We start from the raw sequence: 27500 nt of genomic DNA on the forward strand, positions 1-27500 counted from the left end.
AACATGGTCAGGGGAACCTATTTGCACTCTGCACTTGCTCAGGGGAACCCATGTATTTGCTCTTTGGGGAACCCATCACTTTCCTCTTTGGCCCCATCCCCACTGTTTAAGTCCAGGACCTGAGCGAGAATACCCAGAATTCCACTGGGGTGACAGTCCTTCCCAGAATTCCACAGCCCCCCAGGCCTACCAATCTCTATCCTCTTTTTGCAGGGCGCCTGTCCCTTTAAGGCGAGACCGCGCGTCACTCTCCGAGACAAAAGCCTGAGGAGCGGGCTCTGTGGCCCCGCCCCCTCCTCAGATCCCCGGATGAATCCGAGGCTCCCTATTGGTCGCCGAGGGCGAGGCATAATCACGGCGGCGACCAAAATGGCGGCGCTGTCTTCCTGGCGCTTACATAACGCGACCTCCCCAGATTTCCCTCCCTTTTTTCCCTGGCGCGCGCGGCGCAACCTAACTCCGGCGGCGCCCCGCCCCCTTCGCCGCCCTCCCGAGAGTGACGCCTCCGTCGGCCAATGAAAGCCAGGGCGGTCGTTCAACGGGCCAATGGGAGAAGGGGGATAAGCGGAAAGAGCGGGGTGGGCTGGGGCCAGCAGGGTAGGGTGGCTCTTCTTTTCTCTCAGCAGCAGCGGCGCCCTCCGCCCGGTTTGTTGTTGTCGGAGGCGCGCAGAGGAAGCGGAGGAGGCCATTTTCCGGGCGCCTGGCTCTGGCTCCGGGTCTGGTTCCGGGCGATGGCTCCGCTGCTGGGCCGCAAGCCCTTCCCGCTGGCCAAGGCCCTGCCTCCTGCTCCGCCGGGAGAGCCGCCCGAGGAGCGCTTCGTCGTCGCCCACACGCAGGAGGCCTTCCGCTCCAGAGAGTATCCTAGTCCCAGGGTCCGAAGGAGGGAGGCAGGGAGGGAGGCGGCCCTTTGTTCCCCTGGCCCTTGGGAGCCTTCTCTGGCCGGACTCCGCTCCCCGGGATTCCCCGGCCCTCAGCCGCCAAAGTCATCGGGGACCCTGAGGCGCCTCCCCAGGGAGTCTCCCGAGGTTTGCCTAGGAGTAGCTCATCCCCAAGGAGTCCCTATGGGCAGCGAGGATCCCCCAATGGTTCCCTATGGGCAAGGGCTCTGCCATGTTTCCCTATGGGCAAGCGGTACCATTTGTTTCAGCCTGTCCCCTCCAACCCTTCTGCTTCTGGGGTGTGTTTTGGGCCCTGGTGCCTCTGGGGCTGGGACCTCCTTCCTCAATGAGGGGTCTCCAGGGAACCCTGGCCTAGAGAGTTGTTGCCTGGCTTGGAAGCCTCTGTGCTCTCAGTGTATAAAGTGTATACGGGTCACAGATGGACCCTGCCTTTAGACTGGGGCCCCATCTCCAGGACGGGGAAAGAGAGACAGGCTGCCTGCGGGTGGCTGGGCTCCGTCAGGGGACTTGGAAGGGTCTCTTTGGCCCTGGCCACCAGCAACCCCCCTCCAGAATCTCTCCTCAGGTGTCGGTTTATATCCAGCCGCCTGAAGCACTCCAGAGAAGGCATTGTGAGGGCCGGGATTCTGTTGCTCATGGAATGAGTGGGATTTCCCAGTGTGTTGACTTCTTACCATTTAGCCATTCCCCAAATGGGCCTCTTGAGTCAGGACTCAGCAACAGGATTCCAGCCAGTAACAATAGCAATGGCAAGTTCCTTATCAGCGCACTTAAGCACTCCCCAAGCGGTTTACAAAGCATGCGCTAATTGCCCCCAACAAGCTGGGGGCTGATATCATGGCCGTAATGACAACAGGACTAATTGTTTTGGATGCAGAGATAAAGCCCTTTGAGATAAACCCCCCTGGCTTCCCTGGACGCTTCAGGTCCCAAGGAGAACTTCCCAGAGAGTCCCCTCCCCTGACCCCCCAAATCTTCTCCCTTCCACAGAAGGTTGAATCCCAGTTCACCCAGTGAGGCTGACCAGCAGAAACATGCCCTGCGTGAAAACAGGTTGTGGTCATTATGACCATTAGCCATGCGCTGCGTGGATTAACTGATCACAAGAAGCTCTAGTAGCAGCTGAGTAAGTCAAGGACTGGGTCAGAATCGAAGGCAAGAGTCTCTCTTTTGTGGAGTTGGGTTCAGTCAGCAGCCTTTGGAGGAAAATGACACAATAAAAGGGTGTTGGAAATGGCAGAATCCCGTTTCCCCTCCGTCCATCCCTTGTGTTGCGTGTGGCCACTTGTGCTGCTCTGGCGCCTGTTTGGAGTCCTAGTGCGGACGCCTTGCCATGGTTCTCAGTTCAGTGCTTTGCAGTGGCCTCCCCAATGGGAAGCCATAGGACTGGTTTACCTGGTGAGTTACTTAGCCGACCTTTTGGGGAGGTATTTCCCCCCTTTCTTAAAAGTCCTCTTTCATTGTTGCTTCTTTCTCCTTTATTTGCATCAGCATCTCTGGCTGTATGCGTCTGCCTTCACTGTTTTGCAGGGGCTTGATGCTTTCTCAGGCTTCACTGTACAAGGTAGGCTCCAAGCTGGAGATGGAGGTTGGTGGAGAGTCGCGGTGGCTTCATGGACAAATGGGGATCTGAAGGGGAATCTGCCACATTGAGATCTCCCATTGTGTCTCTGTAGCGGATGCCTGTTTAGAGCAGCCTTGAGAGTCAGGCTGTCTCCCGTCCGTTTGTTTGCCTTCATCTTAAAAGCAGAAAGACTGATGGCAACCCAAGCAGTGAAATGTGGCGTCTGCACATGGGAATGCGTTGTTTTAGCCTTTTCACATCTTTGTTTTGGGCCCAGGCAGGTCTCTGACCCCGCTGTTGTGTCTCTGCTTCTTCCTTGGCACACACTCACACCCGCCGTCTTTGCTCAGAACCGCTTCTTCAGCTGTGCTTGGGTTGCCCCATTACTTTGCGCCTGCAGGGGGGACTTGGCTGCAACGTCCCATGAATCATCTGTACAGCAAGAGGTTTATGAGGTGGAAATTTACTCCTGAAGGCCTGGACTTGCTGGTTCTAGTGTTGATAATCTGTTTGGCATCCCATGGCCAGAAGCCGTTCTGTGAAATTGGGGCTCCTGGGCTTAAGCCCTTGTGCTCAGAAGGGCTTGGATAAGGCAGAAGCTTCTCCGCTGTAACCGCAGAAGAAGCAGGAGTCTGCATCCCTCTTGCAGCTTGTTTTGTCCAGAAGAGCCTAGTCAGATGTGCCTAATAGATAAGCGTGATCCAGCCTTGTTAAACCAGACGTTGTCCCACAGCGTTGGCCTCAAGGAGCTTCTTTGTCTGATAACCGGAGGAGGATCTGCGATTGTGTGGGCTGGCAGTTGCTTTGGGGAGAGCATGGGGGAAGCATGTGTCGGGCGCACGGAGCAGTGAGCCTGCATTGAGAGACACTGCCTGTTTTCCTCCAAATTCGCTTTCTTTGCGCCTGCTGTTTGGGAAGCCTCTGGGGATGAGCCAGCGCATGGGCTGCGTAGCTACAAAGTGAGAGGATGGCGCTGTCAGAGGGAGGAAAGGGACATGATTGGTAGTTCCACGGGGCTCTGTTGCAGGGGAGGCACACGCATTGTGGCTGCTTTTGGAAGCTTCTCTGCTGTCAGAGGAGTTGTGGAGGTGTGTGAGAAACTGGCGGCATGAGACCTCTCTTCTCTTCAGCTAGAATTTGGTTCAGTGGGGCTGCATGCTTAGGGTTAGGCTTAGGCTAAACACAGTTGACCCCGGCAGGCTCTGCATTGGAATGCTGTAGGCAAAGGGACTCTTGTCTTTCACCAAAGAGGCAATGAGGCAAAGATATCTGACTGTCAAAGCAGGAGATACAGCCTTCAGAGTGCATGAGGGAGGCTCAAGAGCATTGCCAGAGGTTGGCACTTGGGTGCCTTTCTGTGCCACATTTGGCTTGCACAGGTAACCAGATGCAGCTTCTCTTGTGTATGGCACACACTTTGCCTTGGCAGCATGGAGAGGGGAGAGGTGGCCCTGGTTGGGGGCTGCCCTGGTCTTTTGCTCCTTGCCTTCTTTACTTCTCCTGATCCCGCGTTACCCGTCTTGGCCGCCTGGCATTAATCACTTCTGGAACACTTTGTGGCTTAACGTTGACTGTTGGTGGCCAGCCCACTTGGAAAGAAGTTGTGGGTCTTGTAGGGAGTTCCTGGGTGCTGGTGAGGGTTTGTAGAAACACTGCTTCCGTCTGCTAGGAGTATTTGGGATCAGTCAGGATGGGAAGCCATGCGTCTGGGAGGAGGCTGAGGGGACCTTTCTCTGGTTGTTGCTGTCCCACCGACAGAACTTGCAGTCTCTCTGTACAAACAGAAGAACAGAGTATGACACCTGAAGCCAGGATCTTCAATGAACAGCAAATTCTGGCTTAAAGCTGATTTAAGATCTTGGCTTCTTTGGGGCCATGTGTGTCTGGCTTTGGATCTCACACGCAGCTTTCTGGTTCCTCATTTGTTTATCCACCCATTTGAAGGGGTCAAAGCAAAATGGGATCTTGGTTATGTACAAATGTTACCTTCGCATAAAACAGTGCAAACAATCACACTTAAAACTGAGCGTATGCTGTTTTCCTGAGCTCTGTCTCCTTCAGAGAGTATGAAGCGCGGCTAGAGAAGTACAGCCAGCGAATATGGACCTGCAAAAGTACCGGCAGCATCCAGCTGACGCACAAAGAGGCCTGGGATGAAGAGCAGGAAGTCGCAGAGCTGTAAGTAGCAGCCTCCAAACGGCGGAGGCTGGGCATCAGCCCAGTGTGCCTCTCTCTCTGTGTGTGGTATATTTGGCAAGACATTGGCTTTGCTGTAAAAGGCCTCAGAATGAGTCACTTGTGAGTCAGTCTTCAAAAGGGAAGCCTTTTCTCAGGTCTTGTACACAGAGTGTGTAAAAGTGCCTTTCCCTCCTGTTATGTTCACTAGGCCCTCTTAGAAACTGAGGCTGTTTGCTCAGCTCTGTTTCAGCTTTGCTCTTTCCTATCCGCTTGTGTGTGGACCACATTTATCCTTGTTGCTGTTTGGCCTTGCAATATATATTTCACATCTTGTGTTTCTCATTTGCTCCGTGTGGAGTCTGCCGATCTCATAAAAAGTTGCACTGTTTGAAAAATCAATGGCTGTCTAAGTGAATATTACAGCAGAAGGCTCAGCATCTGAAGCGAAGCTTCTGGTACAGATCTTCCAAAGAGCAGATGGTGAATGACTGCAGCTGGGTTTGCAATGGAAATGCTTTCCTACAAGAAAGTACTCCCCCATAGAGGTAGCCAGAAACCTGCTAAGAAGGCCATGCTCACATCCTTCTCTCCATAAAGGGTTATGGCTCCCCTTCCTCCATTTGCAGCCTGAGTGCTGCAGTCAAGAGCAGAATGGACTGCCTTGGCTGTTCTCTGTGAGAGCCAGGCCTCAAGGAGACTTGCAGCCATTTGGGGAGTTGGTGCTGAAGGTGTGCTTCCAGTGTAACAACAGTAATATTTTCAGACTCCCATTCTCTAAAATTAGAGAAGTCCTAGTATAGTGTTTTTTCCTCCTTTTTCTCTAAATAGGAATAGACTATTGTTTTTGCTTGTGTGTGTACATGTATGCGTATGCGCATGGGCAAGGAATGGCTCCTAGGATCTGTCTGCTTATTAATGGCAGGTGGTTGCTGGCCCTGTGAGTTTGCCTTTGCCCACCACCAATGGCTGCTTATGTGGAACATGCTCTGTGCGCTCTCTTTTCCAGGCTGAAAGAGGAATTCCCGGTCTGGTATGAGAAACTTGTCTTAGAAATGGTCCACCACAACACCATCTCTTTAGAAAAACTGGTAGACGCTTCCTGGCTAGAGATCATGACCAAGTTTGCTGTTGGAGAAGAGTGTGACTTTGAGGTAAGGCCCTCGGGGACATTGACCAGGAGTTTGGGAGCTGCAGTTTGAGGAGATAAAAATATTTCAACTAATCATTGCTCAAATAAAGATTTTTGCTCCAACTCTGAAGCAAAGCTTTCCTACCATCCTGTAGTTAATAGTCGCTTGTGGTGTATTTGCTACAGATGAAATGTTGTGAGTTGGGGAGTCACTGCAGTCATTGTTTTGCATGTAATTCCATGTGTCCAATGTTGTGTTGGCTTGGTTTCCTGCCCAGTCCTGATCCTCTCTCTCCTTCCATTCAGGTTGGAAAAGAAAAGGTGCTGCGGGTGAAGGTCCTGAAAATACATCCTCTGGAGAAGCCGGCGGAAGAGGAAGCGGCCACTGAGAAGAAACCTGACGGAGCCTGTGACTCCCCATCCAGCGACAAAGAGAATTCCTCTCAGGTCATCCAGGACAACCAGAAAGAGCTGGCGCTAAAGGAGGAGGACAGCAGGAGAGAGAGTCTGAGTGAGTAGCCATGCCCAGTGGTCCTTGCCTTTGAGGAGGGAGCCTGGTATGGAAATGGTACAATAGCCATGTCCAGTACTGGTTCTGGCAAAGACCGTGGCCCGAAGAGGGACATCCTTGCCTTTGTATTTTGACTTGGCTCTTGCTGAAGGGCTCCATGGTCCTCAAGATGGTTCTGATACCCCCGGACACTTCTGAGGATTGAGGTTCCCCTGGGTTTTTGAGGATAGGGATGAAGTAAGTGCCTTTGGCCTATACTGAGGATACCTCCTTTGCTCTTTGAGGCCTCAGACTTTAGCAAAGGTTCTTCAGCAAAAAGTGACTGACAGATCATTTCAGACAAGTACTTTGCAAAACCACATAATTAACTTGTTGAGAGAGTTGCTACAGGATGCCTTTTAGCTGCCAACATGGTATTTATGCTGGTGGGTTATTTTTGTTGCCATGCTTTGTGTTGCTAAGGTTTTCTAAATGTGATTGTGATAAGGGCAGTGGTGGCCACTGGCTCTGGTGGCTTTTTAAACAGCAGAATGAGGACATGAGGTTTCTCCACAGTTATTAAACCCGATGGCTTAGTGGCATTTCCATGTTCACAGAATGTATGCTTTACATACCAGATTTTGGGAGTGGGGGGGGGGGGCACTGTTACTTCCTAGCTCTTCTTATGAGCATCTTCCTAGTAGCATCTGTCTGTAGGATGTAGCCTGTTGTTAGCCCTCCAGTGTGCACTCTGTTAGTACAAGCTCTTAAACTGATGTGCCAGCTTGCCTTTCTGCTCGTGCGTTTGACACTGAGTGGGTATGTGTGGGTTTCTCTGTACGTGTCACAAGCTACAATCTTTCCTCCAGATTCTGCGAATTCAGATTTCAGGCTTTTTGGAGCCCTGTATTGCAAACTCATTCTCTCTCTTCTCTTACGGCCGGACAGATGACCGAGCGCGCCGATCGCCTCGGAAGCTTCCGACTTCGCTGAAGAAAGAAGAGAGGAAATGGGTCCCTCCAAAGTTCTTGCCGCACAAGTATGATGTCAAGCTGCAAAACGAAGACAAGGTGAGGCTTCTGCTTTGGGCCTCCCCCTCTGCAGCATAGAGGCAGCATTCTGGGGACTGAACTCTGGGTGGGGATTGATGGTGCAGCTCCATAAGATTGCCATACAGCCGTGGCCCTGAGGGTCAGTCAAGAGCAGTTAGAAGTCCCGTTGGCACTTAAAGGTGATGGTTGACTAAGGGCTTTCTATGTATCATTGATCAAGAAAGGGGAGTCAAAGGGTGTTTTTTCTTGTCTCCCAAGATTATCAGTAACGTGCCAGCCGAGAGCTTGATCCGGACAGAGAGGCCACCCAACAAGGAGATTCTGCGCTACTTCATCCGCCACAACGCGCTTCGGGCCGGAATGGGCGAGAATGCCCCTTGGGTGGTGGAGGACGAGTTGGTGAAGAAATACTCTCTTCCCAGCAAGTTCAGCGACTTCTTGCTTGACCCACATAAAGTGAGAAACATGGCAAGATTTGGCTTGGAAGTGGGGGGAGGGCAGTCCTGGGTGGCAAGAGGTCCACTCCATCTCCTATTGTCCTCTTGTGTTGGGGGGTTAATCCCCCCCAACAGACCTGTTCTTGCACTTCCAAGAGGTATTTAAAAAAATAGACCATTGGTAGTCTTTGAACAATATTAGTATCCATGTGTGGCTTTATGCATAGCATTTACTTTTGACGTCTCCTTGGATTCCAGTACCTGACTCTCAATCCTTCAACAAAGAGGAAGAGCACATCGTCGCCTGATAGGAAGCCTTCCAAAAAGCCCAAGTCGGACAGCTCTTCTCCAGGTCTGAACCCCTCGCTGTGGTGTAGCGTGGCCTTGAAGAAAACCATCATTGGCTCCCCGCTGAAAGTCAAAAACTCCAAGACCCCCAAGACCCCCGCTGAGGAGCTGGAGGAAATGATGAAACTGATGTCGCCTGGGAAGCTTGGCAACAACGTGAACAGGAAGCGCCTGGGGAAATCCCTGGACCCCAAGCAGAAGAATAAGAGGCTGTTGAATGGGCAGAAGTCATCTGGGAAGTCACGGTCTCCCAAGAAGGACTCCAAGATGAAGATGAAACAGATGACACTGCTGGACATGGCCAAGGGCACGCCCAAAGTATCCAGGGCACCACGGAGCTCTGGGGCTGGGCCCAAGTCCTCCAGCAAGCCCTCCAAGCATCTCCCGCCCGCCGCCCTCCACCTCATCGCCTACTACAGGGAGAACAAAGGCCGCGAGGACAGGAAGAGCGCCCTCTCCTGCATCATCTCCAAGACTGCCCGGCTGCTCTCCAACGAGGACCGGGCCCGCCTCCCTGAGGAGTTGCGGGGGATCGTCCAGAAGCGCTACGAACTCCTTGAGCACCGGAAGAACTGGGCCTCCATGACGGAGGACCAGCGGAAGGAGTACATGATGAAGAAGCGGGAGAAGCTGAAGGAGAAGCTGAGGCAGAAGGCCAGGGAGCGGCGGGAGAGGGAGATGCTGCAGAGGCTAGAGAAACAGAAGCGCTACGAGGACCAGGACCTCAAGGGGAGCCCCCTGCCCACCTTTAAGCTGGTGGATACACCGGAAGGGCTCCCCAACACCCTCTTTGGGGACGTGGCCATGGTGGTGGAGTTCCTCAGCTGCTATTCGGGGCTGCTGCTGCCTGACGCTCAGTATCCCATCACCGCTGTTTCCCTCATGGAGGCCCTGTGCGCTGAGAAGGGCGGCTTTCTCTACCTGAACAGAGTTCTGGTCATTCTCCTGCAGACGTTGCTGCAAGACGAGATTGCCGAAGACTACCTGGAGCTGGGCATGAAGCTCTCCGAGATCCCCCTCACCCTGCATTCTGCCTCTGAGCTAGTCCGCCTCTGTCTCCGCAAGTCAGATGTCCAGGAGGAAAGCGACGCTTCGGAGAATGCGGAAGAGAACAAAGACCTGGCTGCTTTTGAGGACAATGAGGTCCAAGACGAGTTCCTGGAGAAGCTGGAGACCTCCGAGTTCTTTGAGCTGACCTGTGAGGAGAAGCTGCAGATCCTCACGGCACTCTGCCACCGGATTCTGATGACCTACTCGGTGCAGGATCACGTTGACGCCAAGCAGCAAGCCTCAGCCGAGCTGTGGAAGGAGCGGCTGGCGGTGCTGAAGGAGGAGAACGACAAGAAGAGGGCAGAGAAGCAGAAACGGAAGGAGATGGTGGCCAAGGGCAAGGAGTACGTCAAGGAGGAAAACAGCTTGGGGAAGGCCGGGACAGAGAAGAAGAAAGCCGGGGAGGTGGAGAAGGTGGTCAAGACGGAGACACGGGTAGAGATGGAGGAAGACATGATCAGCACAGTCAAGAGCAGGCGACTCCTGGCCATCCAGGCCAAGAAGGAGAGGGAACAGCAGGAGATGCAGATGAGAGGTAGCCCTTGCAAGAGGGGCATGGAGGGAGGCAGTATTAGAACAGTCAAGAAGGGTAGGCTGGGTACTGTGAGAGCACTAACAGCTGTTTCTCTCTCTCTCTCTCTCTTCCCTCTCTTGCCCCCATCAGTAAAACTTGAGAGAGAAGCGGAAGAGGAGAGGATTCGCAAGCATAAGGCTGCAGCCGAAAAAGCTTTTCAGGATGGCATTGCCAAAGCCAAGCTGGTCATGCGGAGAACACCAATAGGCACAGACCGTAATCACAACAGGTAGGGAAATGGTACAGCCCAGTGGCTGGCAGGGAATATGGTTGGTCCTCCTAGACTGGCATGGGCTTTGAACTGACTGGCATTAGCTGGAGGGATGTTTTTCCAGTCACACCTGATCCTTTTTCAACTGGAGGTGCTCAGGATTGACCTCAGGACCCTTTACCAGCTGTGGTTCATCCATTGAATGTGAGGTGATCACCTTATCCCAGAATGGGCAGGAAAGGGCTTGTGTTGCTAAAGGGCCTTTGCAGATGCAGGGTGTTTGGGCATGTGGTTGGCCGTACTGTTTGCAGGCAGAGGATGTTTCCCATGTAGTTGTCTGTTGGCCTGTCTTCCTTGCCTTTTAGCTTTCGTTTCTTTTCTATTTATGTATGTATTATTTGATATCCCTCTCTTCTCCTGAGAGTGTTAGGTGGCTCTCAGTCTTTCATGTAGAACCACAAATACCTAAAACCATAGATCCCAAGCACCTGCCGGAACAGTATAAAAGCAACACAAGCCAGAAGGAAATAGGCACTTTCTTATTTCTTAATAGCTTGCAAAAATAAGTGTCTTTTATCCTGGGGCTTGAAAAATCAAAGTGTGGCTTGAAGCACCTTCTTCCGAACAGCCAGAGGAGACAATGTTGATGAAGGTGGACCAAGTTGGCGGTGGCAGCAGACGAATCATTGAGGCTGGAGCGCTTTAGCCGGAGGTCAGTTTAGCCTCTCACTTCTGCCTGGTCTCTCTAGGTATTGGCTCTTCTCTGATGAGGTCCCTGGCCTATTCATAGAGAAAGGTTGGGTGCATGATGGCATAGACTATTGCTTTATGCCGCCTGAGGGGCAGGAGGAAGAAGACGAGGAGGAGGAGGAGGAGGAAGATGAAGACTACCAACAAGGTAAGCATGGCCATTTCTCATCCCTTCTTGATCAAGGAGCTGTGTGTCTGAAATGTTGATGGGTATCGATGTTATTAACTGCCATTGAGTCGATCCCAATTCGTGGTGACCCTATGAATGAGGCATCTCCAAGCCCCCCTGCTCTGTTTAGGTCCTGTAGGTTCAGGCCCAGCAAATGATGGAGGCTCACAATGATAGGCTTCATGCTTGTGTGTAGTGGTATAGATTGCTTGAAACAATGTCTGTTGGTTAATGTTTATCATATATCACTTAGGCAAATCCGTAAAATTATTGTCACGTTAATTGTACAGTCTGTTTATAAATAACTAAAATGTTTTTTTTCCCATTAGCCCAGAGCACTTGGAGAATGAATGAAATGCATTTGATGTGGCTTAAAGTGCCATATTCAGATGCAAAAGTTTGTTGGGAAATTGTTTGGGTTCCGGTACTTAAGACATGGCAATTCAATGTACCAATAGGATGGCAATTTGGTACCATCCTATCTATGTATACTAGCTTTGTAATGAGCCATATTCAGCTCAATGGGACATATTTATGAATCAGTCTTTTTTAAAACTGCAAACAAGTTAGAATACAAATTCTGAGAGAGTTGTGCTTATAATAGCAAGATTGGTTTTTATATCTGACTAGGATTTTATCAGTTGCAGTCTCCCAGTGTAACCTGTGCTTTGTGCGTTCGCTGTGTTAATGTCACAAGCCTGTGCGTTTCTAACAATGCAGAAAAGGATGGGAGTCATGAAAAAGCCTCCCCCCCCACGGCCTCCTTCCCTCGCCCAGAAGGCAGGGATACCTGGCGCACAACAATAAGCCCAGCCTCTAACGCCACTATAGATTTTGCCAGGGCTGTTGTGGCCTGGGAGGGAGGCTTCATTGTTGCTGACCAAGGGTTTTCTTGACTTCCAGATGCCACGCAGGAGACCCTTGTGGAAGGCAGCATCCTGAACACTCCTCCGCAGGGCATCCTGCCCGTCCCAGAGATCCCCGTGGAGAATACAGTGCCCAAGCAAGGGCAGAACCTGTGGTGAGCCCCTCTTCCGTTTCTGGCTTTCTTTCTTTTTAACTTTAAATGTTTTATTGAAAAACAAACAGACATATCAAACCTACAAAACATACAAGCAGACCTTGTATTAAAATACACCGCAAATATACAAAACTATAACCACGTTTCAGTACATTTATACGCTCTGTCATACTCCCCCAATAATTATTTAATTAATATTCTCCGTTTTTCGTTCTTCTCTTCAATCTTCTCCTTTCATCCCCTACTCCTTTCTTTTCTCCCTCTCCTTTTCTTTCTTCTACTTCCTATCACCTCAACTCCCTTAAACCTCCTTTTCTAACATCCTTCTCCAAGCCCTTCTCTTCCTTCTTATCTACATTCCCTTCATTTTAACCTCCTTTCAACCTACTCTTACTCTCTTCCACATTTACCCTCATATATCTTTAACCATTGATTAACCTTTAGTTTCTTCATACGAACATTCATCCCAAAAACACATACAAACACATAGGACGACCATCTTCATTCATTTGTCTTCACTTCCGAATATTGTTCCCCCTCCTGAAGAAAGGAAATCATGGGCTTTCTCCATGGGCAGAAGGGAGGCCTGCAACCCTCTTGGTGGAGTCATCAGCTGGGAGAGATGGGACTTGGCTGCCTTCTCTGAGGCATGGAAGGAGGTTTCAGCACCAGTCCATAGCTTGGGGGAAATGCAGCCTTATCTTGGCCCCTGTCCTGGTGGATAGCCCTTTGCCTTTTCATGGTGCTGGGTTGCATTGGTCTTGATCACAGTTAGGACTGTGCCATAAACTCTTGATCCTTCCTAACGATACTGCAAGGCACTGGTATAATTGGCAGGCCTTGGCTTAGGGAAGTGTTTGGCCGGTTGCAACTGAAGATGCTCTAAATAAATGACAGCTTGTTAATCCATGAGATGTGTAATGCACAGTCCTTATCCTGAAGGGTGCCAGACAGACCCTCTGGCTGCTTGGCAGGCCTTCTGCCCTCAGCCATTGCCACCTGAAAGGAAGCACATCGATTACGGCATGAGTTTTGAAGGGTCAGACTGTGCGCTTCTATGCCAGCAGGGGGCAGACAAAGCAGGACTATTGGGCTTCCCTCCGTGTTTTCAGCTGTTGGGAGTAGACATTCGTCCCTTTGGATTATAGCTCTGCCTAGAGAAACAGAATAAGTTCTTTCAATTGTTTAAATAAAATAGCAGTCCACCACACTATTGTCTTGTTCATGAGCTGTGCTCCAGGTAAGTTTTGTTTTACCTTCCATCAGCAGGAATGCAAAGTTGGCTTCTGTTCTCTTGCAGGTTTCTCTGTGACAGCCAGAAAGAGCTGGACGAGCTGCTCTCGTGTTTGCACTCGCAGGGGATAAGGGAGAGCCAGCTGAAAGACCGGCTCCAGAAGAGGTGAGGGCTTCCTTTTGTGCTGATGGACCCTAATAGAGCTTCCTCAGTGATTTCCAAGCAAAGTGGGTCTTGGCCCAGAGCAGGGCAATCGATGGGAAAGGTGGCTGGGTTCTTGAGGCAGCTTGGCACGTCCCTTCTGTGCCCCCTTGATCCAGCTTCCTTCTCATCTCCAGTGTAGCTGTGCTGCTTGAACCCCAACTGTTGGTGGATGATGCACATGTCACAGGAGGAAGAGAAGGTCTACATGATCTGGTTTTGTTACACTGGGGTGGGCAACCTTTTGCTGTGGCGGAGTCTCATAGACAACCCTGGAACCTTTGGGAGGCTGTACAGTATTATGGGGCTGCCCAATGGGTGGGATGGCGAGTGGGGCAGCTGCACCACCCAGTCAGGGTCAGCATTACTTCTCTGAGGGTAGAGGCTTGCCCTTGCCCCACTGACTCCTTTCACTCAGTCCCAGTAGAGGCAAGACCACTGTTTCCCCGCTGATACCAGAACCGGCAGGAGTAGAGAATAATCACAGTCCGACTCTTAGTTACCAGACCTCCAACAATCCCAGCAGTAAATGTTCTTCCCTGAAGGGTGCTAATGGTGGCCAGGAATTGGTGATCTACTCCCCACAGCCCAGCTGTTGACTGATCAGGGCTGGGCTGCAGGACTGATGGGTGGACGTGATTCTTGGCTGCACCCTTACAAACCACTTGGAGAGCAGCCAAGGACACATGTTCCTTCAGCACTGGACCACAAGTTTCTTGGTTTTCCCAACACTCTGAACGGACATTCTTCGTATGTGACAATGCGATCACAGATGCGCCAAGGGATAGGTCATTTTTTCCTTCAGGGGGTCATCATGTACCACTTGGCAAGGCAAGAGAACTGTAGCTATTGCTTTGCGGGCCTGGAAAAACGCAAGACTTTCTGAGCCTTAAATTCCTCAGAGCTTACTCCAGCCCTGAACTCCTCCCAATGCTGATTCAGAATAACCTTTCAGTTGTGTCCCGTACCTGGAGTCAGGGCTGGAAAACAATGTGCCATTTGATAGAGATGGGCAGTGGTTGTTCTGGAGAAGCACATCCAAGAGCCTAAGGGACTCACGCCTTCCTTGGCAGCTCCTCCTAGTCACCTCTGCTTCTCTCTTAGGTATCAAGACATCACCCATTCCATCCACTTGGCCCGGAAGCAGAACCCAGGCCTGAAGTCCTGTGATGGCAGCCAGGAATTGCTGAGCTTCCTGCGCAGCGACCTCATTGAAGTGGCCACGCGGCTGCAGAAAGGAGGCCTGGGGTACATCGGCGAGGGAGAGTTTGAAGCCAGGGTGAGCAGTACCTTCTGGGGTAGAAGAGGCCAGTAAAGAGCAGTTCATGTGTCAGGGCCACAGAGCAGGTGTCTGGTTTTTGCTGTGGACTAAGGCAGCTCCCAAGGTGGCCAGTGGTTCTCTTAATGGACCCCTAAAGATTAAGGCAGAAGCAGGACAGGAGGGCAGTTGGGCAAGGTTCTGGAGTTCTGTTCTTTGGCACATGACCCTGTGAACATGGCTGTTCCTGCTAAAGTGAGACTAGGGATATTGTAGCCCTGCTCCTGTCAGCAAAGTTGCCCAGAACTGTGGCTGACGTTCCCCATCTGTAGTGCAGCAGTGCTCATGGAAAATTTGGGGTGGATGAGGGAAATGGGACAGCTGCTACCTGTTGGAGGTGGTATTAGCAAGACTGTTTTTGTGCTTCTTGAAAAATGCCAGGTTACTTCACTGGAGAGCTTGAAAGATTTTGGGGAGTGTGTGGTTGCCCTCCAGGCCAGCGTCATCAAGAAGTTTTTGCAAGGCTTCATGGCCCCTAAACAGAAGCGGAGGAAGCACCAAGGGGAGGATGCCGTGGCCAAGGCTGAGGAGGTGGATGAAGAGAAGCGGGTGGCCGAAGAAGCCAAGGTCTTGATCCAGGAGTACTGATAAGTCTAACCCCTTTCTAAGCCGGTGGGGTGGAGGTGGGTCACTGGGTGGGGAGCCTGCTCAGCAAAGGAGGTCCACAAAAGGCTGCATCCTCTCCCATCCTCAAAAGAAACAAGTCTCCTGGGATTGAAATCACAATGAACCATTAGAGGCTGAAAGGCTTCAGTCAGCTCAATTTACCTGGAAGTAAGCCTTGTTTGAAGTCCTAACTTTCAAGTAGGCAGGATTCATATTAAGCTAAGAGTGTATTTTGGTTTCCTGTGGGTTTTAAATGGAGAAGTTTTCTTAAGGCTGGCTTAGCAGTGTCCAAAAGCCAGAGTAGTCAGCAAGACCTTTGCACTTAAAACCATAGCCTTGACTTGTTCTTCATGGGGCCTTTGATTCTCATTCCTCCAGAAAATTCCACTGGTGACCGCTGTTTTTCTTTGGCTGTGGCTGCTGTGCCTGTTGCCACCCCTTGCTCTTTGAGGCCAGAGCTGGTAACGGACAGTGTTTCCATGACCGCCAGAGGCAACAATAGCTGCCCTTTTTGTCTGGCCCTGGCCTAAATCCTGAAGGACAGCTCGGCACCAGTGTGGCTGACCTTTCCTTTCTCAAGGGTGGATGGTCTTGGGTCTTGTTTCCTCCTTGCTTCCAAGGGTCACAATGAGGCTGCCAGGTTTTTTAGCTTAACAGCTTCCAGGTCTCTACATTAGTCGACATGTCTTGTCACTCTTGGCTTAGCGACTTCTATAGATTACTGACAGTTGCCAGCTGTTCTGCTTTGATGGGGCAGAGGAGCAGTGGTCTCTGGGGTTCCTTCATTGGCAGCTGGGCCCTGCGAGGTCTTTGCTTCCACCTATCCCCCCCGCCTTCAGTTGTCTCTTTGACGCTAAAGACTTCAGATGGGTCAGGGGTCCTGGGCAGCTTCCTCCCTGCTGCTGGTACTATTTGGGAAGCCATGCCGAAAAGCCTGATGCTTTCTCCAGTGCAAAAGGGAGCCAAACTGCCAAGAGCGGCAGGGTTTGTTTTGGCCCAGTCCATTAGCGGCAAGACTCTGGGAGTAGCTCCTTGGGAAACTGATGTGTCTGAGAAGCATTCTGAGAATTTGGGGAAAGCAAGAGACTTTGCCAGGGAGCTCGCACAATTTTCCATCCGCCTGGCGACCTCCTCTTCGTCCAGGTACTGCTCCAGTGAGCAATAAGGAGGGAATTCTAGACTGGGGCGAAGGAGGGTTGTTTTCTTAGGTGTCCAGTTTACTCCGCACTTGGTTGGCTTCAGCGGGAGGGGAATGTGCAACTCTGCAGAAAAACGGATGGTTTTGCTTGGCTCGCAAACTGCTGTTAACAGCAGAGCTCAGCCGTTCCCTCTGGCGCTCCACAATGGCCCTAGTAGTGGAAGGGGAGAGTGGCCCCAGTGATGGAGGGGCCTCTTGATCTGTCTCCTTTGCCCCCACAGTGATGGGTTTGAGCAGGGAGCCCACAGCAGTTCTGGGCCCATGGCCCTCCTCCGGTTAACCGGTGTTTTAATGGTGACTCTGAAGCAAAGAATAACGGTGACTCTCTAAAGCAACCCCTCAGTGGGTTTGCTGCTTATTATCCACCAAGAAAGCTTCTAGGGCCTTAGCATAGCCAAGTCAGGGACATTGAAGCCCTGGGGCCTGCTGGGTTGCCAAGTGGGCACTGTTCTTGCAGGCTGCCGCTAGAGGGCGGCCCTGGGGCTTCTCCAGTTTGGTGACCTGAGCTGTGCTTGCCCAGCTGTCCCTGCAGTTGATGGCCGGAGTCCCGGTCTTTGTTTTTCCTTGATGGTCAAGGATTTGGTTTGGATTTCAAAGTCAAGAATGCAGCTGGGAGGAGGGGAGGGGGAGTGTGCTGAGGCAGAACTGTGGCCTCCAAGGTCCCCTTCCCTTGAGCATTCCAGCCCTTAGGAGTCCAAAGGGGAAAGGTCGCTCTGGGGTTTGGCTGCCTGGGACTGACGCTCCTGTTCTGCCCCCAGGTTGCTTCGGCTGTGGAGAAGTGGAAGGGGGCCATCCGGGAAGCACAGACTTTCTCCCGCATGCATGTGCTGCTGGGGATGCTGGACGCCTGCATCAAGTGGGACATGTCGGCTGAAAATGCCCGCTGCAAAGTGTGTCGCAAGAAAGGTGTGTGATTCTGGCCCCTAGGCAGGGCTGCAACGTGGGCTTGTCTCTTGATCCAAATTGGGTCCCAGAAGACAACGTGATGAATTTGCTATTGGGGAAAGGGGCAGTGTTTGTCAGAGTTGGTCTTTTGGCCTGCCGCTGTGACAACCCGAGACCAAATGGCTCCTTCCCTCCCACCAGGTGAGGACGACAAGCTCATCTTGTGCGACGAGTGCAACAAAGCCTTCCACCTCTTCTGCCTCAGGCCTGCCCTTTACGAGATCCCAGAAGGCGAGTGGCAGTGCCCAGCTTGCCAGCCTTCCGTCGCCCGGCGCAGCTCCCGGGGCAGGTGAGATTCCTGGGGCCGGGCAGCAGCTGCACTTCACTCAGACATGACTGAGAGTGCCGTGTCTTTCTCTACAAGAAACTGACTGTTTCATCTGCCCTCTAGGAACTACGCTGAAGACTCTGTGGAAGAGGAGAGTGAGGGTGGCGAGGAGGAGTCAGAGGACGAAGAAGAGGAGGAGGAGGAGGAAGAGGAAGACTATGAGGTTGCTGGCTTAAAACGTAGGTCTCTGAAGCATCAAAATGGGGCAGACAGCTGGGGAGGTGGTGGTTAAGGGCAGACAAGCAGGCACTTTCTTCAACCAGTGGCTCATCTTGTTAGCCCTCTTGCAGAAGGCTGTGCCAGCACCTTCCCTCCAGGCCTTGACCAGTCCCAGGGGAAGCGGTGCACCCTTTCTTAGCTGTGAGCTGTGTTACTTGAAAGGTGCCTGGTATGCCAGGGGTTTTTCCCTCCCCTGGGCAGCCTTGGTGAGCAAAGGGAGGGACGCTTGTGATGGGGAAACTAAGCCCTGGGGAAGGATTTACCCAAAAGGGCAGGTCTGCGGGGGTCCCTTGAACCCAGACCTCCTGGCTGGGCATTCTCCCCCTCTCCTCCTCCTGTCTGTCAACACGTGCCGTTCTGCTTTAATTGCTCTCCAGACTTCTGTGGAGCCCTTTCTAGTCTTGAAAGGGAGCTCATGTGTCGCAAGTATTTCTGCCTGCTTTTGAAGTTTGTTCAGGCTCCTTCCTGTTGGCCTGGCCGGGCCCAGCCGGGCCACTGCCTCTAAAAATAAAGCATCCAGCCCCATCCCCTCCTGCCCGCCCTCGCCCACACATCCCGCCCTGGCATTATAGGGCGTTTAATAGGGGAAGGTCACGGTGGAGAACTCTCCCATTTTTGGCCGGGTCCCCGCTAACAATCCTCGGCACAGTTTTGATCTCAAGTGGTGTTGCAAGAGAATGCTGGACTGCCAGACATCTTGCACATGTTGTGATCCCAGCCCAAGCGCAGGCAGGCGCCCACTATAACCCTAGGGACAGGGAACATGATGGATTGGTCAGGTCCTGCAGTAGAAGGGCCGCCTGTTCAGTGGCTGTTCTGTCAAGGAGTGTGACAGGCAAGGAAGGCTGCCTTTCCGTCACAGCTGGGAGCCACCCTCCACTTGCTGTGAAAGGGTTGGCAGGCACACAAGCTCCCTTGTGCTGGAGTGCCATTGTTTGGGCTCTCCTTGCCAGCTGGCTGGAGTAACCCAACACCCAGCGCATGCACTTTGGGAGGAGGGGGGGCGCAAGGGCTGACTGTTGAGGGAGCTTAGCAGCTGCTTTAGCCCATAGTAGGGCCTCCCGCCTGGAGCAATGCTGTGCTTACCCAGTCCTCCTTCAGGCGGCAAATGGAGGCAGTTGTCTTTGGGGCTGAACTGGGACCATCTCTCACTCCTCAACCTTGAGGCAGGATGGGCAGAGGGGCATTGGGGGGGCCCAAAGGTGTTCCTCAAGGTCTGAAGCAGTGAGAAGTCTTTCTGGGAAAGGGCATATGCGCACTGTATCCTGGCCTACCCCAGGTGCCCTTGAGGAGGGAAGGGGTGTCCTCCTGACTTGACAGAAGAAGCGACTGGCATCCTGCCCTTGTGTACCTGGGGTTCCTTGCCAGTGGGATGCCCTCCTCCTTTCTTAGTCTGCCCCCTCACTGGGCCAACTGCTACTTTCAGCTCTCTCTGGGATACCTTGAGCTCATGGATAGCCTCACCCCCTTGTCCCTTCTGCCTCCTGGGCTTCCCTCAAGTCCTGTCCTGACCTGTCTGTGTGCCCTTTCTGACTTGCAGTAAGACCCAGGAAAGCAGCCAAGGGCAAGCAAGGGGGCACTGCTGCAGATCCCCCGAGGCGAGGCCGGCAGCAGGGCAAGAAGCGGGCAATGCACGCCTCACGAGGGTCCCGGCAGCAGGCAGCAGCTGTCACTGATGCGTATATTGATGAGCTGGTAAGAATGGCAGGATTGCCACCCCCCAAGCATGCCCTTAGCAGCACAGGCCCCTTTGCCTGCTTCCTTCCTCCCTCCGCATTGTGCTGAGGGATCTCTGGCTGGGCATGGGCCATGCAGCACAGGGATGCCAAGTATCTGTCCCATGGGGCTGCCCCAATCTCTGTATGCAACACATTTCTGCCCCACCTGCCACTCGGCAAGAGGCCTGTCATAACCAGGGGCTCCTCCAAATAGGGGCCAGGTATCCCAGGTTCCCCGTGATCAGGGAGTGAGATGGGAGAGGAAGCTTTTTCTGGGCCTCTTTTGAGTGTCTTTTCCACCCAGGTGCTTCAGACAAAGAAGGTCTCTCGCAGGCAGGACCTGGAGTTGCAGAAGTGTGAGGAAATCCTCAACAAGCTGGTCAAGTACCGCTTTAGTTGGCCCTTCAGGTGAGCCTCAGACACAGGTGGGAGGCAGGCAGATAGTGCATGTGGGATGAGCGCACAGGGGTTTCCTTGTGTGTAGTGGCCAAGGTGGGAAGGTAAGTAGGGTGGCCAAGGTAGCAAGGCCCCCAGCCATCCAGCTGGCCCCTCACGCCTGCCACTCTTTGGCAGGGAGCCGGTGACCACGGAGGAGGCGGAGGACTACTTTGAGGTGATCAGCAGCCCCATGGACTTCCAGACCATGCAGAGCAAGTGTTCGTGTGGCGGCTACCGCTCTGTCCAGGAATTCCTGGCCGACATCAAGCAGGTCTTTTCCAACGCTGAGCAGTACAACCAGAATGGCAGCCATGTCCTCTCCTGCCTGGAGAAGACAGAACAGTGCTTGATAGACATGCTCCGCAAGCACCTCCCCGGCCACACGTACGTGCGGCGGAAGCGTAAGCGGCCCCTGGCCCCAGCCGGTCAGGGACTCGAGGAGGGCTCCGTCGAAGGGGACAGCGATCCCGAGGCCTCAGACTACTTGCGAGGGCGGAAGAGGAAGAAATGAGGAGGGGCACCGGGACACGCTCGGAGCAGGCCTTCCCCCTTGCGTTGCCCGCAGCGGGATCAGCGCCTGGTTTTGCCCTGCCTCAACCACCCCTCGCCCGCCACCCTCCCTGCCAGCCTCTCCCATGGCTCGCTCCCAGCAGTGTCTGGAAGCCCCGGATTGCCATTTGTCAAGCCTGAAAAGATAGAGGAGCATTTCCCCAACGGTGATGCCAGAGACGGGTTTTGCAACTAAGGAGGTTTGCCAGGAATGGAGCCACCCGCCCACCCCACCCGTTCTGGGGCAGCAAGGTTTGAAGGCTGGGGAGGATATCCCTTTCTGTTGGAGCTGCCGTTTTCCTCCCTCCTCTGCCATCTTGGTTGCCCTTCTGGTAAAGGACCGGAGCCGGGCACCAGACACAAGTCTTGGATGCGAACCAGCCCACCTGCTGTGGGTTAGGAGATGGTGTTGGTATTTATAAGCAACTCCCCTGTCGACCGGGCAAGCACTTACCCTCGAGGGCCATTGCCATTCACCAGCATCTCTGTACAGACCCACTTTTTTGGGGGTGGGGGGTGTCTCCTTGTCTCTCTCCCCCTCGACTTTGGACAACAGGGAGAAAGGCAGTCCCTTCCCGGTGGCACTTCCCTGCCCCATGCCAGCTCCCCAAGTGCGCAGCGAGGAGCAGTGCGATAAGGGACACTGGTTCTCTGGACTTTGTAAACCCTGTCTTTTTTCTACTTAAGGAAAGATTCTCATTTTCCAGCAGTGGTCTTGTACAAAAGGAACAAAAGAAACAACCCCCCCCACCCACCCCCCTGTAAGATACAGTCGTCTCGTGGCTTCGACTTGTACTGTACAGTTTATATGAGGATGTGTTTGCTTTATGACAGCCCCCTGACCCACCTACCCCCCTTTCCTCCTAAACCACTTAGTTTTTTCCCCCTTGGATCACATAGTTGGCATTGACCCGGGGGTCCGTCAGGGTTGTTCACTTTGTAGACTTGCCCTTGCCTGCTTTTGTAGCCAGGCTATTCCTCATCTCTGCCACACACTTGCACACCCCACACTCGCAACACAACCCGGGCTGAATTGCAAATCTTGCAGCCCAGAGGAAGAGGTGGGCAGCTTCTGGCCATTCATGGAAGCTTGCTTTTTCTCTTGGCCTCCTCCTCCTCCTCCTTCATTTCAGGGATAGTAGTCCCAGGTTGGCTCTAACAAGAAGGAGTTGCTTCCTTGGGGAAGTGAAGATTTGGGGGACGCTGCCAGGTCTTCTCTAGTCCCTCTCCTTTTGGCCATCTTTCTTTGCCTCTCGCACTGACACCCCTCGATCTCGCAACCTGTCCCCCTTTTTCTCCTCTTTTGTCTCTTCTACCGAGATGGGTATTACTTTCCCTCCTCCTTTTTGTGGCAACCTCTACACAATAAGACTTTCTGGGACTCTGTTCTTTTTTAAGGTTTGTTGTTTGGGGGAGGGAGGGGGATTCTGCTAAGGGCTGTACTTGTAATAAACCAGAAATATAAAAGGTTTCTCCGTCTGCTTGTGGATTCTGGCCTTTCTGCGTTTCCTTTGAGCAGAGTGAGCCGTGGCTCGGAAGTGGGGGCTGCCGGGGGACCCTTGCCGAACCTGTCTGCCAGATGCACCCAAGGCTTCGGTTGAAGGCAACCCTCTTCTGCCCTGGTTCCTTCCCTTGGAGTTTCCCCTCCTCTCCCTGTTCCTTTGCGTTGGTCTCCATGATGGTCTTAGTAACATAGACTTTTCCCCACCAGCTGGGTTGCCGTCTTGTATGCGCTCGCTGAGAAAGAAGACCAAACGCATGTGCGTGCGCTCGCTCTCCCTTCTGTGGGCCCTTTTGCCCAAGGCACAGTGCCAGCAAGGCCTTAGTCTGGCCGCTCTGTCTGCTGGGCGTTGGAGTCCCTCTGGCTGCCTCCCTGGGGCATCTGTTCTGCGGATGTTGCTCTGTGGCTTCATGTGGGCTCTGACTTGAGAGCTATCCCTTCTTCTGCTTCCCTTGGCAAAGTGATGGTTCAGGGAAATTTGCCATTGGCATTGAGGGCACTCTGTCAGGGGGGAAAGGTTTGCCTTGGGATCAAGGAGAGGGACTGGAGCAGCTGAGGGCAGTGGGCAGCACTGGTTGAGATTTAAAAATGCCCAGCATTTGAGCTCCTCTGTTTTATTATCAAGGCCATCATCATCCAGGGCTGGGAACAGTCTGGATGGCTCTCTGGATGCTGTTGGGCAACAGCTCCCAGCATTCCTGGCCATGGCACTGCCGGCTAGAACCAACGGGACTTGCAGTCCAGCGTCTGGGAGCCCACTTGGTGCCCATCCTGGAAGCTGGAGGGCAATGCATTGAGAGAGCGAATGCTGAGGGTGTCACGGGTGTGTGTGGAAGTTGAAGCCTGGGCTGAGCCTCACTTCTCAGACAGTGCCAGCCCCCCACCGTTGCACTGAACCCCCAAAGTGTGGGGCTGGTGGTTCCACATCGTATCTTTTAACCAGAGAGGATGCCTTTGGCTTTGTGCCTTCGGTGCTTCCCTGCATGGCTCAGAAGTCAGAGGCTGACTTTACACCCAGGTGCCCCCTTTCTGTGGTGAAGGGGGGCATGGGGAGCGGTGTGGGTCTGGTTTGCTATTGCTGCTGCACAAACCATCTGCTCACTGCTGTGCTCATGAATGGCCCATTTGTGCTCCTTTGCAACCACAAGTGTGCAACCTCAGCTGGCCCTCCAGCCCTGGGCCAGACCCAGCAAGCAGCGCCAGTGGGGCCAGAGGGAGGCAGGCAGGGCGCCTCTGCTTCTACCACCCAGGGCCTTTGTGGGGGGCAGCCTTGTGGAAATGGCTCCAAGCTTTCACCACCACCACCCCCCCCACAGCCATTGCCTCTTGGCCATGTCTGGAAACCCACATACATTTCAGCAGGAAGGAGACCCCAGTTTTAAGGAGCAGGCTTTTGAGGGGCAGCCATCCTGAGGCTGGGCATGGGCCTGGCAGGCAGGACCACAAAGTGGGGCAAAGCCTATTGCCTGCCAGCCAACTTTCATAACGTTTTGCAGAACCTGGCTCCTGGCCCAGATCAGGTTAAGACGCCCCATCCTAAACCAACTCTTCAACTGTCCTTCCTGCCCTTTGGAGACCCCTAGCGTGGCACCGAAGGGTGGGCCAAGTGGCTGCCTGGCAGGAGGCGGGTTATAACCAAGCCTGGTGGGGTGGAAGCCACCCCAAAGCCAAGGCCAGGGGGCAAATCAATTGTGACCCCTTCCTAACTTTGCTTCTTTCTCTTGTAGGCTTTTTGGGAGGGAGGCAGGAGGAGGCAGCCAGCCAGGACCAAGTGGACAGATCTGACCCACAGGTGCCATGATGGGAGAGTCACTCCAAGGGCCCCAAATCCCCTTGTAGCCCCCTCCCTCCCCATGGCTTGCCCTTGAGATGAATGGCTGCCTCAGGATGAAAGGAGGGGAAGCTTTTCTTCCCAATGGGAAGCCCCCCCCCCGCCCCATTTTCATATGAAAGCAGCCTGGACAAAGGGAGGCTGCCCCCTTTCCCCTCCCCAGCCCCAGATCAAAGGGCCAGGGATGGATGGAGGCTTCTTTGGGAGGCCTCCCTTGCTCTCCTGCTGGGCTTTGCAACCGCAAAGAGGGCAGGAGAGTGGGTCAAGCCTGGTTTTTAATGAGAAGCCTGCTCTGAGCCTCTGCCCTCTTGCATTTGAGCCCCAAAAGGGCATCTGGATGGGGAACCCCTTGAGCTGGAAGGAAGGAAGGAGCACCCCTTTGTTGCCGGGAAGAAGCTGCCGTGTTTTTAAAGCCCACCTGTATTTTGAACAATATGGCAAACATCCTCTGAACAAACCTGACTTGGAGGCACACAGCAATATTACGAAAGGCCCGTAGTCAAATATGCTGGAAGCCATTGCCCCTTGTTTTGAACATTGGGGTGCGTCTTAGGGCCAGCATTGTTGCAGACAGTTCCTAAAGTTTAGGAGTTTGGGGGGGAGGGTGGCATTTAGGTGAAATTCCCCTCTGCGTTTTTGCAGGTATAGAAAATGCGTCCGTGCGCATCCGTGTGCATTGCTATTTTTTATTTTTAGTTGCTCGATAAAAAAGATTTGCCGGCAAAGCCTGCAATTCGAGGCACCTCTGTGTGAGGACACAGGGACGTTTCCCAATGCAAACCCACGCCCCGTGTCCCCACCGGCTTTATCTCCTCAGGCCCCCAAAGTGCCCCCCAAAGCCCCCTTGGCTGGAGGACTGGTCCCTCCTGGGCTCCATTGAAGGCCAGAGAAGGGCCACCTCCTCCTCCATCCCTTCCTCCTCCTCCTATCCTTTAACATTTCTCTGGTCTCTGACAGCAAAAGGCACACATATAAACTGGAATAGAGGATCCCTTGCAGGCATTGGGTTGGAGGTCCCCATGGCAGCCTTGTTCAGTTGGGGGGCCCTCAAGCAGGACCGGAGAAGGGGCCGGAGGAGACCCACAGAGCCAGACTGGTGGCCATCCCAGCCCCTCCTCAATTCCTCTTTGGGGCAGATGGGCCGCAGGAGAGCTGCCAATCTCAAGGGAACTGGGGGGGGGGGGGGGGGGGTGTTAGAGTGGCACTCTGGGCACTGAAAAGGCTGCCGGACTCTCCTCTGTCGGAGGCAGGCTTCAGCTGCAGACCTCCAGGGCAGCCTTTGGGATGACCACCCCCCCAAACCCCACAATGGTTTCTAAGCCTTGGGGTCCAGAAGAAAGGGGAGTGGTGCTCTCCCCCACAAATACTACAGGAGGAGGATGGTCAGTGTGTTGGCAGCCAGAGGGGCACAAGGTGGGCAGCGGATGGCATTGTTGTCCTGCGACAAGTATGTGTGACCTCTCTCCTGAAAAAGCCACACTCTCTCTGGCCCCTTGACCCTGGGAAATCTGGCCCAGACCCCACTCCCCCAGAGAGACCCACGGCTGGGTCCTGACCCCCTCCCCTCCTTTTGGGGAAAGGAGAGCAGCTGTTTCCAAAGTCCCCCCCCCTTTTCTTTTTTCCCTGGATTCCTTCAGAGACCCCCCCCCCCAGCCTGGCTTGGAACAGCTCTTTCATGAGGTCTTTCCTCTCTCTCTCCCCAGTCCATGATCTTCTTTCAGGATGAGAGGGACACCCCAAAGGGCCTTAAATAAATTACAGCCTTAAATAAAAGGGGAGGGGGCCCTCTGGCTTTTGTGGGAAGGCTGTGCCAAGCTCTCCTTTTGGGGATCTCTCGAGGAAGACACCCTTGTGCCCCCTCCTTCGGGGTCTCTTTGGCCTCAGAGTCGGGTGGCTCCGTCCATCTGGGGATGATGGGGCTGATGGTGGGCGAGGAGGGCCTTGGGGGGCTGCCTTGGGGGTCTCCCCGTTCCCTCCTTCTTCTTTCTTGACCTTGTTCCTGCAGAGAAGTCTGTGCCAGGAGTGGAGGGTCTTCCCACTCCAGACCCAGGCCCCGCTGGCAATGCCCACAGCGAGGGCCATGAAGATGCGGAGGAGGACCAGGGCCGGTGGAGGGATGGAGCTGCGGAGGGAGCAGTCCTGGGGCTCCCGGGGGTCCCTCGGGGGCCGGCAAGGGCTGCGGAGGGCGCGGAGGGCCCAGGCCTCCAGGTGGGCGCCTTCGTAGGCGAAGCAGGCCAGGACGGCAGCAGCGGGGACGGTGTAGAGGACAGAGAAGAGGCCCAGGCGCAGCATCAGCCTCTCCAGGCCCCGGGCCCCGGAGCCCCCCAGGCGCTGCTTGAGGGCCCTTCGGATGCGGAAGAGGGCCGCGAAGCCCCGCAGGAGGAAGGCGCTGCCGGCAGCCAGGTAGGCCCCCAAAGGTAAGAGGACGAAGGCGGCCAAGGCGGCGGGCTCCGGGGCCACGAAGCAGAGCCCGGTCAGCTCCTCCGCGGCCACTTGCCGGAGGGCCAGGGCGGCTAGGGCCTGGAGGGCAGGCAGGCCCCAGGCTCCCAGGTGGAAGTAGGCACTGCGGGCCTCGATGGCCTCCCGGCCCCACTTCTTGCCGGCCGCCAGGAACCAGGCCAAGGTCAGCACCAGCCACCAGGCCGACCCAGCCATCAGGGAGTAGTAGAGGAGCAGGAAGGCCAGGGCACAGGGGACGCTCTCCGGCCCAGAGCGGATCCAGTAGTAGGCCTGGTGTCCCTCCTGGTGGCCTTCCTCCGGGTGGCCTTCCTCGTGCTCTTCCTTGGCGCAAGCGATGCGTTCTGCCCCAGCGAAGCCCCGGAGGAGGAAGGCGGCGGCGTAGAGGTTGGAGCAGAGCGAGAGGAAGACGATGGGCCTCTCCGGGTAGCGGAAGCGCCCGGGGTCCAGGAGGAAGGTCAGCCCCGTGAAGGCGGTGGAGGCGAAGCACAGCCAGGACCAGCCCCACATCCAGCCCAGCGCCAGGGCCTTGTCCCCCGCCGACCACAGCAGGTCCACCCCGCCTCCGCAGCGGGCCACGCACCGGCCCCTCTGGGCCACGAAGACGAACTTGGGTCCCTCGGGGCAGTCGTGGGCCGGCGGGGCGGAGGACGGGGAGGACGGCCGCGGAGGGGGCTCCAGGGGGAGCATGCCTTGGCCCCGGGGGGCCTCTGGTGAGGAGGAGGCAGCCGGGAGGTGGTCCCCCTGGTCCTGGTCCTGGGGGTCTTCCATGCAGAGGGCCTGGGGGTCGTTGCTGGTGGGCAGGCGCTGGCAGTCGAGGGCCGGGGGCCAGGCGAAGTGGAAGAGGGCCAGGACCGGGGCGCAGCGTCCTCGGGCGGCCTCGCACATGGGGCGGCAGGCGGGGATGGCGCGGGGCAGCTGCTCGGTGCACATGGGGGCGAAGAGCGAGCAGAGCAGGAAGCGCAGCCGGGGGTCGCAGCCGTAGGCCACCAGCGGAGCAAAGGCCTGGAGCTGCAGGGCTGCCTCGCCCTGGTCCCAGTGGCCCAGGAGGTTGGGCAGCCGGGTGCGGTTGTAGCCGATGCCTT

At 54.4% G+C, this 27500-nt stretch overlaps 2 protein-coding genes across 2 annotated transcripts in view; one reads left to right on the plus strand and one right to left on the minus strand.

The window, feature by feature from the left end:
* Positions 1-578: 578 nt before the first annotated feature.
* On the plus strand, positions 579-22115 carry BAZ1B (bromodomain adjacent to zinc finger domain 1B). The gene is made up of 19 exons (XM_042442236.1): positions 579-856; positions 4525-4641; positions 5648-5792; positions 6077-6281; positions 7209-7330; positions 7571-7768; positions 8008-9682; positions 9812-9950; positions 10682-10830; positions 11755-11872; positions 13173-13271; positions 14412-14586; positions 15007-15192; positions 17188-17335; positions 17516-17663; positions 17766-17881; positions 19462-19616; positions 19944-20047; positions 20213-22115. The coding sequence occupies exons 1-19, from the start codon at positions 732-734 to the stop codon at positions 20586-20588; spliced, it is 4500 nt and encodes a 1499-aa protein (XP_042298170.1). The 5' UTR covers positions 579-731; the 3' UTR covers positions 20589-22115.
* Positions 22116-24585: 2470 nt separating this feature from the next.
* Positions 24586-27500, minus strand: part of LOC121917022 (frizzled-9-like) — a 3076-nt gene continuing 161 nt past the window's right edge. Inside the window, exon 1 of the mRNA XM_042442614.1 lies at positions 24586-27500. This exon is cut by the window's right edge and continues 161 nt beyond it. Within this exon, the coding sequence (XP_042298548.1) occupies positions 25714-27500 (1787 nt within the window). The 3' untranslated portion in view covers positions 24586-25713.

The sequence above is a fragment of the Sceloporus undulatus genome, chromosome 11 (assembly GCF_019175285.1).
Source record: "Sceloporus undulatus isolate JIND9_A2432 ecotype Alabama chromosome 11, SceUnd_v1.1, whole genome shotgun sequence".
In the NCBI taxonomy this organism is placed as follows: Eukaryota; Metazoa; Chordata; class Lepidosauria; order Squamata; family Phrynosomatidae; genus Sceloporus; species Sceloporus undulatus.

What these genes read in the sequence shown, in the direction of transcription:
- BAZ1B (XM_042442236.1), top strand. Translation starts at nt 732, where the DNA reads ATGGCTCCGCTGCTGGGCCGCAAGCCCTTCCCGCTGGCCAAGGCCCTG. An exon ending in CAGCAGGAGAGAGAGTCTGA is followed by an intron (nt 6,282 to 7,208) that starts GTGAGTAGCCAT and finishes ACGGCCGGACAG; the next exon opens with ATGACCGAGCGCGCCGATCG. An exon ending in CAAAGTGTGTCGCAAGAAAG is followed by an intron (nt 17,336 to 17,515) that starts GTGTGTGATTCT and finishes CCCTCCCACCAG; the next exon opens with GTGAGGACGACAAGCTCATC.